Raw genomic sequence first — 12,634 nt, 5'->3', positions numbered from 1 at the left:
GAATATTCTGCAAACGCTCACGGCCCAGGAACAGGAAGACTATGACCAACTTGTAAAGCATCTTGAGCTGCGGTATGGACAAGCCTACCTAGAGCACGTTTACCATTCACAGCTGAAGAACCGCTGCCAGAAATCAGGAGAATCCCTACAGGAGTTTGAAGCCGATATTGGTTGAAGCCGACTCGATTGGTTCGTCTGGCATATCCTGCTACACCGGAAAATGTAATGGAGCGCCTAGCAGTTCAGGCATTCTTGGATGGATTTCGCGACCAAGAAACGAGGCAAGCCTTGATGCTAGCTCGTCCCAAACATCTCGTGGATGCACTGGCAAGAGCTCTGGAGTTTGAGGCTATACAACAATCCTGCAAGGGCCAGAGCAAAGTTCAAACTATGGAAGAAGATGGACAGGGTTCTGCTGATATTGAGGCCACTATTAGAAAAGTGATAAAAGGAGTTGTCTGAAAGAGAACAAATATGATGCTGGAACCGTGGGAAAATTGGACATGTGCGTAGCAAATGTCCAAGCATTCAAAGAACCAACACCAAATCAAGAAAACTAGAGAGGTTCCATGAGAAAGGGCAATCGTCAGCCTGTATCCAGCAAGCCCCGTAAGAAACGCAGATACCCTGTCTCTGTGACTGTTCACATTACCGACGAGCAGAAGAGAAGGAAGCAGCTATTTGTAGTACTACAGCTGTAGACGACAACTGGGAGGACAATAGGATCAAGGAAGACCAAGAGAAAGACCCCGATCTTGGTTTAGTCATCGGACGGAAAAAAAGGAATCAAAGACCATCGTGGCAGGAGGTTGCAGGTTATTCGCCAGCGGTTAAGTCCTACTGGACCCAATGGAACTCCCTCACCTTGGAAAACAGGGTTCTGAAGCGGGTGTTGGAGTCTGAAGACTGTGGAGAAGAAAGGCGCCAGACAGTGGTACCCAGGAGCAGACGACGTGAGGTGCTCAAAGAAATCCATGATGGCGTCACTGGAGGACATATGGGAGTAACAAAGACCCTCTAGAAAGTAAGACAACGGTTTTACTGGGTTAATTGCCAAGCCGACGTCAAGGACTGGTGCAGAAAATGTGCTGTATGTGCTGCCAGTAATGGACCTCGGATACGACCGGAAGCTCCAATGCGCCAGTATAACGTGTGTAGTCCATTTGAGAGAATCGCCATCGACATCGCCGGCCCATTCCCAGAGTCCGATCATGGGAACAAATACATCCTAGTAGCCATGGACTATTTCAGCAAGTGGGCAGAAGCCTATGCCCTGCCCAACCAGAAAGCCTTTACCGTCGCTGACGTCTTAGTAAAGGAATGGATATATCGATTCGGGGTCCCATTGGAGCTGCATTCGGACCAGGGCTGAAATTTTGAGTCCAACCTGTTCCAAGAAATATGTAAACTGTTGGACATTCGAAAGACCAGAACCACAGCCTTATATCCACAGTCCGATGGAATGGTGGAACGAATGAATAAGACCATAAACCGCCACTTGTCCAAGGTAGTCTCTGGCCATCAAAGAGACTGGGACCAATACTTCCACCTGTTCCTGCTGGCTTATCGTTCAGCAGTGCACGAGTCAACCAGCCAAACCCCTGCCAGTATTATAATGGGCCGAGAGCTGCGGCTTCCTTGCGGCCTGAAGTTTGGGATGCTGCCGCTGCGGGGGAAGACTGTGTCAACAAGCTTCGGCAGAGAATGGACGACATCCACGAACGAGTTCGTCTGAACATCCGGAGTGCCAGCGATAGAATGGAGAAGGCCTATGACATCAAGGCGAATGCTGGAGAGTTCGAAACCGGTGACCTAGTTTGGCTGTACAACCCTAAGTGACGCCGTGGTTTATCACCGAAGTTGTGGAACTCGTGGGAAGGTCCATACAAAATCATGAGAAAGATTTATGACCTCGTCTACCGAATCCATAAGTCACCTCGAGGAAAACCTAGGGTCGTCCATTTTAATAGATTGGCTCCTTATGCTGGAAATCACGAACAGGTTCGCGCCCTCAAACCACCATAGGATGGAATGGCGTTCCAGCAATTCATGTCGAACGAACAGAAGGTCGTACATGGGGTAACTCGAGAAGAGCCATGAGACTTTTTCAAGGTTCCAGTTGATTACGCACTAGTTCACTACGTGGCAGAGGATCTCCAAATGTCCAAGGGTATCGCAGTGGTATTCAACAAGAAATTCGGTCAGCTCCAAACATTACGAGAACAGAGTTCAGAAGTCGAAGGAGTGCTACAGTTGAAGAAGGGTCAGAGAAATATCTTCTACTTGGTGACCAAAAAACATCCTCGTGACAAACCGTCTTATGAAGATGTCTGGAGGAGTCTCACTAGACTGAAGGAGACGATGCTCGACCAGAATCTCGTGGACTTGGCAATCCCGAAATTAGCCTCTGGGCTCGACAGGCTGGACTGGAGAATTGTGAGAAGCATGTTGGAAACGATCTTCAGATCCAGATTTTGGTGTGCGGTAACCATCTTCAACGACAGAGTGTGGAGGGGAGTGTTATTTCCATCGAAATTTACAGTGCAGATATGGGGAGTCCTGCATGTATCGACACACGCCAAGGATGACATTTCGGGACGAAACGTCTTTAAGAAGGGGACAATGTAATGAATCTGAAGCGGGCCCTGACCGTTATCTCAGACACCAAACATATGACTCACCGCGAAAGGAATGTGAACTGTCAGGAATAAACGTGTACATGCTTGTTTCTTTCCTAAATAAATCGTATTCCAGCCTTCCATATTGGTTCCTCAATAACAAAACGTCAGCAAAATAAAGTTGTCGTTCATTTTCTAACTCATACGTGAATTTTATTGATGGAAATCTGTTATTTAAAAAGGAAACAAAGTCGTCAATATTTGATTTTTTCTTATCGAATATCGCAAAAACGCCATCTACATACCACAGCCATATGTGGCATTTTCATAAAGAAATCAATAATTTGAGAACGGTTATAAATAGATACATAGTATCTTATATGAAATCTTGATATTTTGTTGACGTATTCAAAAGTGTAACAAAATACAGGATGTTCCATTTGAAAAATCACAACTGTTATATGTCACACTTTTTTGAGCCACTCTATAGACTCCAAAATCATTTCTTTCTGCAGCTTTCTATATATATATATATATATATATATATATATATATATATATATATATATATATATATATATATATATATATATATATATATATAATGAAATGGATAAATTCACGAAGAACTCAATGGTTTGGTTTATAGGGACCGTGTCGTACGACACCAGAAAGAAAATATATATAATTTCAACTTTTTTTTTCTACGATGGATACGGATTTTGGACAAAAATATTTATTGTTGAAAATTTATAATTGATTTTTCCAGGTAGCAAGACAACCAAAAACTAACAACTCAAGTCAAGTTTGGTACAATAAACAGAAAAAAGATGCTGAAGACAGATTACAAGAGCACAAGGGGATAAAGAGTGCGATCCGAGATTTGACGATGATAAAATATGATAGACACGGAGAGGAACGACAATTTCAAAGATTGATTCGTGAACGAGTACAGCAAAAACTTCAAGCGTACGAAGAAACTGTGGAAAAAAGAAGGAAAAAGTAGGTAATAGTTATGATTTTAACAGGAATATTGAAAAAGGAGTCCTGGTGAGTCCTAGGTAGCTAAAATTTGGTATATAGGTGCTTCTCAAGTATGAGATGCGCTCTAAGAGAAAATTTTCAAATATTCCAACTGGGTAGCCCATCGTAGGTGTAAAAGGACGCGTTTACATATGAAAATTACCTTTTCTTCACTGTTTCTCGGTACCGCTTAACTTTCTTCCGAAGGCTGAAATTTTGTTTGTAGGTTCGTTTCATGTTATAGATGTGCAATAAGAAAAATTTTCAAATATTCCAACTCGGACGTCATCCCTAGGAATAAAAGGGGTGGCTCAACATATGAGAATTACTTTTTAATCAGTTTTGCTCCGTACCGCTATGCTTTCGAAGGCTGAAATTTTGTATGTAGGTTCGTTTTATGATGTAGATGAGTAATAACAATGTTCCAACTAGGGCGCCAGCCGCGGAGAAAAAGGCGCGTGCATGAAACGAAATTATCTTTTCATAACTGTTTCTTCATGCTCTTAAATTTTTCTATGGGTGAAGCTATATTCAGAATCAGCATTGCACCCGTACGGAGCCGTGGTGGGTCACTGGTGAGAAATGAAACTTATAATATGTGTAATAAAGGGGGAAAATTAATCTGTTGGAGGCCATGGAAATTAACAAATCAATTAAAAATCAGAAACATATACCCCTAAACGAGCAACTTGATTTATGTAGGTCTCCTCTCTGGAATTTATGGGTTTAACAACCCCTAGAATTTTCAGGGTGGTATTTTAAGTTGGCATCCTGTTTTTCAAATACCAGTCCTTGCAACATACCTGAAAATTCAAATATAATATATATTTTAAAATACAGATTTAGGTTTTATACTTGATAATGGGGTCAAACCCGAAACCGGTCGGATAAATAAAATTCACCAGTGGTATTTGGACAAAAGTTTTTTATTCATTTCATTCAAGTGTATCATGTTGCTTAGAGAATGTGAAGTGATGGTTGAACCCAATACCTCTTGCCTATTGCCTAGGGACAAAAGTTGGTTCCGAGCCCTCATTTATTACAGACAGCTTTCCCCCTAGTACATAATGAAAGAGTAACTTACCTCTATGGTTTATACACCACGCTGTATGGTGTGACTGGGCGTCACATCCCATTACGATTTGGAGTTTGTTTCTTTAGCTGTAGTCGATGAGTGGTCTAACAGCTAGAAGAGGTACGGTATCCGAATCTCCCAGAAAGTAGGCGGAGCAGGCGATAATATTCGTCCTACTTTTCCTGCCCAGTAGGGAAATTCAAATGACCACTACGTCTTGTGTGCAGAAGCCAGTAAGCAAAAACTAATTGATACCCTTCCTGATGACCAGACATGCTCTGGGCTTCACCCCAGGGTACTCTATTACCTCACCAGGAATATTGCTCAGTCCGGTTACTCGCCCTGTATTTCCTGTCCATGGTTCCTGAAGGAAAGCAGGGTCGATTAATTCGTCCTTGAAGTTTTCTCCAAGAAAGTATGAAGCGGCCTTGGCGTGTTGTAAAATTGCCTGCAAACACTTATACTTAACGAAGTGTTGCCACAAACTTAGAACTCCTCAACCCTAGGAGAGAGAAGATAGAAGATACTTAAGAACACCTCCCAAGAACGATCTCTTAAGATCGGGGGATGAGTAGGCTCAGATGATGAGGTGCCTTCCTGCCTTCTTCGAGTTACTTGCTGGTTTTTTGGATCCCTTCGACGAGACGATTTTCTTCATCGCTTTCGAAGAGCCAAGTCCAGCCTTTTTTCCTGATTTTCCCGACGAGACGTTAGCCGTCTTTGTATCCTGAAAACCAACTGGTTTCCCAGCCTAGGGATGGATGGGAGCCGCTGGTTTATCCTTACGTTTGGGTGGAGATTTGATTGAATTCCTTTCCATACACGGATACTTACTCGGCCATGCTTTATTTACTCTAACGGGTACATTAATGTGACTCGGTTGAGTAGTTTCCTGCTGGGAGAGTGCCCGGGTTTAAGGGTCTGAAACACATCCTCGCCAGCACGGCCGTGAATCCATCGTCAACAGCAAAGGTCCATGTTTGATCAGGAACTGACTTTTCCTTGTAGAAAATAGTCCACTCCAAGGTTGACAGACCATGGTTCATTTTCCTCAATCTAGTGAGGACCTGGTCGGAGATGGGTCTGTGACTGCCTCCTTCAGGTAGGTAAGCAACACAGATGGGTAGCTTCGGAAGTTGGTCCCCTGTGACGCATTTTAGAGAAGCGGCCTCCCACAGTTGCATGGTATTATCCACACCCGCAAGCCAGTCGGCACTAACCTGATCCTCACAGATTACCTGTAAACTTCCAGGCCGAAAAACGCAGTTTTGGAATTGTACCTGTGGCCCATTATCTGGAATAACCTCTACAGCCGTCAAAATAGCCCCCTGAAAAGATTCCAGCTGATTGGCCGTTAAAGAGGTATTCGGATAATCAAGGTGCATGTTTCCCACCGTGATACCCGTGACAACCTTGCACGTCAGCTACACCTGACGATGCCTCAGATTCAGCCGTGCAGGGCTTTCTCGCCTCTGGTTTTCGTAAATCATCATTTGAGCCCAAATGTTCGCTAAACTGCTCATGAGGGGTTTACTCCTCCACCTGGGACAGATTCTGTGTACGCCGCTCAAGAATTTGGTGCTAGGCGGTTTCATAAGGTGCTTCGCTCTTGAGGAGACAACTCAGTCGTTTCCTGGCTGTACCACCAGAGTTATATGTGAATATTTGTCAGTCTCAATACGAAATCATTTATTTTGTAGCAATGGAGGGATACATTTTTTATTACATCATGTGACTATTTAGTCAAAGTTATCTTGTTGTGTATCATATTGAGGTGAATTCGTGAATGGCTCATTGAATGAGTTCTGGTTCATTAGATCGTACCCACGTTTACTTTAGTAATTCTAGGGTATTGAGATAATTCAAATTTCTGCCTTATCAACTGTCAATGGTAGATTATATGTCAATCATGATTACCACATCCAAGGAAGGCATCAATTCCAGAAATTGCTGAAAAAAAACGAATATTTGTTTCCAGTCCAAGATTTAAACTCACGCCTGGTGAGGCCGTTGCTTCGCGCCGTTTACGACTTGAGCATTAACCCACTCCGCCAATAGACCAATCGAAATTATATAATCCTGGCGATCCTTATCAAGATTCCTGATAAGTTTTCAAAGTTTGAAATAAATCTGTCCGTTTTGAATTAGTCAAATTCGCGTCCAAACAAACATACAAGTGAAGCTAATAAAAACGTGTTAGAGAAGCAACGTAAAACCAAATGAATATCATTTATATTGTTCAAACAAATAATTAAAAACCTTCTGGTTTCAAATTATATGAAAAATCAAAAGTTTCAAAAGTGTGGTAGGAATTGTTTCATCTATTAATGTTTTGATCTTACCAAGGAATAATAAAAAATATCACGATTCAAAATTTCTCTGTATTCAATTATTGAAGAGATCTTGCTACTTCTATAAAGTAATAAAGTATTTGCCCAAAGCAGTTTCAGACGTTCTTATTGAAGCATTTCAGTTGTAATGTGCTGACATTAAGTAATAATCATGTATGTGAAAATATGCTGATTGAGTTTTATAATTTGTTGTCAAGACGCTCCACAAAAGCAAATGTAACAGACTTAAATCAGGTGATTTCGGAAGCTACACCACTGGTCCTCTAGGACCGATTAGTATTTTCAATAATGCCTGTCAGTGCAGTATTGATATAATCTGCATTATCTCTTGTAAGATATCTTTATATCAATAACTAACTTATTCAAAACTCAATAAAATTTACGTCAATTTGTGAAAAAAACAATACATACAGTACCATTCATTTAACAACAACGTAAATATAAACACAAGAAACTGAGATTTGAAACTTTTTACACCATTTGTATTTGTAACGAATGTTACTGCAGTTTCATCCTACAAGGACATTTTCAAACGAATACAATGAACTTGTTAAAAAAGTCCCTGTAGGACGATTCTGCAGTAACGTTAGTTACAAATGAAAGTGGTATAAAAACATGAGAAGTTTCAATTCAAATTTTTCATGATAATTTCCTACCACGTAGTAACGGCTTCATTCATCAATCTATTAAATATATACATTCGAACTTACATTCGTCAATTCCGATTATCGTAACTTCCCAACAATTTAACCAAATGTAAATTCAAATATAGAAAATCAATTACGCCCCTAATTTCAAGAATTCAATGTATTTTATATTTAATAAAAAAATAAATCATTGAAACGACCCTCTTCAGTACTATCTGGTTCAACTGTGCATATTCAATTTCGTTGCAATTGTGACCGTTGCATATTATTTGTTCTCTATTATTCCCTCTATGTATATTTCTTAGGATGACTATCAAGATTATATGTTTATTTCATATATATATATATATATATATATATATATATATATATATATATATATATATATATATATATATATATATATATATATGTTGACTTTTATATATACCTCAGGTTTACCATTTTTATATGTAATTATTTTTTATTAATGATTATTGTCTGTTAAGTCTATGTAATATTCGTGAGGAAGATATTTATTTACAAGACATATGTACATAGTGTGTCTATATATGTTCTATTATTTGACAAATTGTGTTACTTTTAATTGTTCACTGTGATATTTTACATTTATACATTTTAACTTTTTGAATCTATTATATGTGACGTATGTATATGCACTTCTGTGTAATGACACGAATAAAATATCTATCTATCTATCTATCTATCTTAAATTGGAATCAATATGGCAATGATCAAAAAGTACTAATCTATTTATCTTTTGATTTTCATGGAATTATTTCCCAGCAGCTTGACTGCATTAACCTTTCTCGATTTCATATCATTTCTAGAAACATGTGGATTCATTTTCCGAAGACATTTCAGGTTAACTTCCCAAATTTCTGCCACCGCAGTTGTGGGTTGATTGGTCAAACCACCAACACTGGCATAAAAACTTGGCAAGTTGACTTGGGTGTCACACCAATAGGTGGTTCCACTTATGTTTCGCTTGCGTTTACGTAGCTATTTTTATAAATTCAATTTCTCTGAAAAATGTATCTAAAACTTAGGCTGAGAGAGATGCTTTGCACAGAAGAACAAGGGTACTATTATGAGACTACAGACAAGTCACAAAAAATGGACGAAATGAAAATGAAAGAAATGAAAGAACGTGTTGATTTGCTGAAGCGACAAAGAGAAGAAGAAAGATTGAAAATTGTTCAACAGAAGAGGATAGAGCAATACAGGTAACTTTCTTTAATTATTCCAGCGGACAAATTTCATATTGACATGTTTTAATGAAAACAGAATGTCATATACTTATGGGTACAATCCAAATTGGAAGAGAAATGAATAATTCATGATGAAAGATACTTGAATATGTGCAAATCCTTTCACTGACGTTAGATTTCACAAAATAAATTTTGATATTAGGCGGGAACGTGTGATATTTCATTTTTTTAGATATTTCTTTGTTATCTAAAACAGTACTCCTAATAAGCTCCACTCAATCATTGAGAAACGTTAACATATCAACTTTATGTGGGTTCCATCACATGTTGGTATAGCAGGCAACGGAAAGGCCGACCAGCTGCAAAGGATGCTATTACTAAACCACTCACAGGTATTGAAAAAAGAATAGCCCACCCCGACCTGAAACCGTTTTACAAACAAATACTTACTTGTACGGCAACAGCAATGGAATGACTCCAACTCTAAGTTATCAAACCAATGGTCTTATCCAGGAAATCACTTCCAAAAACTAGAAAATTGCAAGTTATTCTGTCACGTCTTCAACTAGGGCATACTCGCCTTACTCATATGAATACATCCTCAATGGTAATAACCCTCCAACATGTGAAGTTTGTGACTGTGTCATAAGTGTCGAACATATTTTATCTTAGTGCGCATCTTACTACAACGAGAGAGTCGAGTACGACATCCACCCTTCAATTGGAGCAGCGTTGGGACAATATTGTAACTATGAAAAACTAATTGCCTTTTTAAGACGTATAAAGCAGCTGTATATGAAATTTATTGTAAGAAATCAATACTTTTATGAAATTTGAATTGTCGCTAATAACCCTCGAGGTTAATACGACATTGAATAAATGTAATTAAAAAAATAATCTTAATTGTAAAACATAGTGACGCCTCTGCCTATATGAGGCAAATGCGACCCAGTCACGAATGGAACTTATCATGTTTTCAGTTGGTTTTGAAGGAAATGATGAATGTGCATAAACTCAGTTTGAGATTCTTCCAATATGCTATATATAGGGCTATTCAAATTATTTCCTGAACATGGGGATTTCGTGAACGATAAGAGATAGGGTGTGGCAAAGTGGCGTATTTTAGAGACCTATTCAATGATTAAAAAAATCGAACATAGCTCTTTCGGTTCTGGAGATATACTGTAAAAACCAAAAAATCCCAAATAATTTTTTTGCCTACATCTTCTTTATTCGCAGACATATTAGAAATCTGTCCACATTTTGCTATTTGCACTTGATGTGGGCTATCAGAATATTTCCATGAATCTTTTATATAGGGTGTGATCTGACTTGGGCCACCCCATCTTTGAATTTTCAAATACGGACCTGTATTTTTTGTTGTAGTTTTTGAATCGTAGACGTTCACTTCATACTGAGAAATTGAATTTATTATTGGGTGGATTATTCCCTTTTAAATAACGGCCCTGGAAATTGGTTGACTGGGTTGAATAAAAACACAATAGCAACTTTTACGCCTCCCTATGTACCGTAGAGTTTTTTTTTTTCATTTTTAGATACCTATTCATATTTTTTCCATTGCTCTGAGCTTTTTCTACAATGATCTTCGAATAAGAAAACCTTTTATGATTATCTGAAACATAATTGTAATGAAAATTGCAATAAAGTAATTCACATACACAAAAAAATTAATGGCGCAGTAAATGATGGAATTGGAGTCCTTCCATTTCGAGACATATAATGGGCCAATGAGATGGCCTGCAAGATCACCAGATCTTACTATTTTGGACTATTTTCTATGGGGGACATTGAAAAATAGGATTTGCGCTGGCAGAGAGACAGAAAATGTGAAAGACTCGAGGATTTTGAATGATTTCGCAACAATGCAGCAATGCCGATATAAAGGAGATGTCTCCTAGTGACCTATCCACCTTCCTGAAAAGGACAGGAGGACAACAATGGGTCACATGTGGCCTAAGTGCTGTGGGCCCACACTCACTCTACAGATTCAAAGATATAGATCGTCTGAAAGGACTGGAAAACAAAAGTGAGACAAAAAATACTCCACAAATTATATCAAAGATCATTTTTCAGCGTTGTTTTCGAATCATAATTTGTAAGGAAAATTTCATCTGCAAGTAGAAGATACAAAAAGCTTGTAGGAAATATTTTGACTCACTTCTTTGATCATGAAGATCTCGTCCTAAAAAACACACTCGAAATTAGGCCTCTCCGGAGTAAGTCTTGAAGATGTCGTGATTTGTGGTGAGGGTGCAATTCAGCTGACATCGGAGACATCGGAAGAGTTCGTTCGTGAAGCTTGCAAACAATTTGCTACTCATGAAGAATCAAACTAATAACAATTCCCAATCATAGAAAAAAACATCATCAAGACATTTAAGGAGAGAAATCTCTTTATCTGATAACACTGACTAAGGCAGTATAGTGGTGATCTTGGACAAATTTGATTAGGGTAGACTGGGTACGGTTGAAACAGTTTCACTTATAACGTCCATAGTTCTGCTTTTTATAACCCGAGCGATGAAGAAGATATGTTAAATAAAAGAGCATGTTTCTGTCTACTAATAGGCAATATGTTTTTAGTCCCAGGTGTGTTATTTTTAAAAGTAGATCAAATTAAAAAATAAATCGGATTTGTTGCAACCGTCCCCATACCAGGGGCGGTTGAAACAGTGAATGGGGTCAGTTGAAACACATGCGAATAATACAAAATATAATATTACAACACGTTTTATTAATTGTTTATTTTAAATCTAAGTATAATTAAGTAACTCTTTGACATTAGTAATCAGTCTTCAATATTTATATACTTGAAACGATATTTTTAATCAGCCTTTAATGTTTTAAAGCACACTATTTAAAATATAGGTATATTATCAACCATCAAAAAACTAAGTCACTACAAATTACTTAACATTGATATAAAATTTACGTAAATTAAACCAAAATCAACTGTTTGTTTTTAAAACATAGCAAACTAAACAATAATATTTAAAAAAAAAGTTTGAAAGAAAACAATTTTTGGCTTTCATTAGTCCAATTAGGATAAGCCAAATTTAAAGATCAATCAGAGTCGCAATTCTGACAAATATAGCTAAGACCACTTTCTGTGCATTCTTCGTGAGCCCACAGTTTACAACTGATGCATTGGATCTACTGTTCTCCGGGTCTGCTCTTTGAATATGAAGACATACAGACAAGACAGAAGTACTCCTCATCTTCTGATGATACCTCCTCTTGTATATTTTTCTGTTTACCTTTTATGGTGTTTCTTTTATTTTTTCCTCCATCAAGTTGCTTCTTTTTTCCTCTATTCAATTGCTTCTTTCTTCCTCCATCCAATTGCTTCTTCACTTGTTTAGCTCTTGTTCGTTTCAATCTTATTTCATGCTCTTTTCTTATCTCTTCTTTCTCTGGAGTATCAGTGTAAATAGTAGACTTCCTGATTTTGCGCCCTTTATTATTATTTTTCCTTGGAGCAGCTTTCGGAAATGGTCGTATTGTTTCCGGTGAAAATACAGCGGGAATAATAGAAGAAATTGTTTGAGCACTTGTACTGGGTTTCGGAGAAGTTTCCTGAATATTAATGCTGCTGTGGTGTCTGGGTGGTGTAGTTACAGTTTCCTGATTTTCAATTATAGGGACTAATGAACTATTGATAGCTCCTGGTTGAGCGACCATATCTGCG

The 12,634-nt window shown here is 38.3% G+C and overlaps 1 protein-coding gene across 2 annotated transcripts in view; it reads left to right on the top strand.

Moving 5' to 3' along the window:
- The window catches only part of LOC111507316 (cilia- and flagella-associated protein 53), a 50,784-nt gene that overhangs the window by 7,323 nt on the left and 30,827 nt on the right, over positions 1-12,634 (top strand). Inside the window, exons 2-3 of one of the 2 annotated variants that reach the window (XM_074180736.1) lie at positions 3,388-3,620; positions 8,764-8,940. In XM_074180736.1, the coding sequence (XP_074036837.1) occupies positions 3,388-3,620; positions 8,764-8,940 (410 nt within the window). The remainder of the gene's footprint in view (positions 1-3,387; positions 3,621-8,763; positions 8,941-12,634) is intronic. The other variant, XM_074180737.1, reaches the window with a different exon arrangement.

The sequence above is a fragment of the Leptinotarsa decemlineata genome, unplaced genomic scaffold, assembly GCF_025532065.1.
Source record: "Leptinotarsa decemlineata unplaced genomic scaffold, Ldec_3_MD MMD2_tig00026299_RagTag_RagTag, whole genome shotgun sequence".
Lineage (NCBI taxonomy): Eukaryota > Metazoa > Arthropoda > Insecta > Coleoptera > Chrysomelidae > Leptinotarsa > Leptinotarsa decemlineata.
Note: the sequence above shows the minus strand (reverse complement) of the source record. Positions and strands in the feature narration are given on the sequence as shown.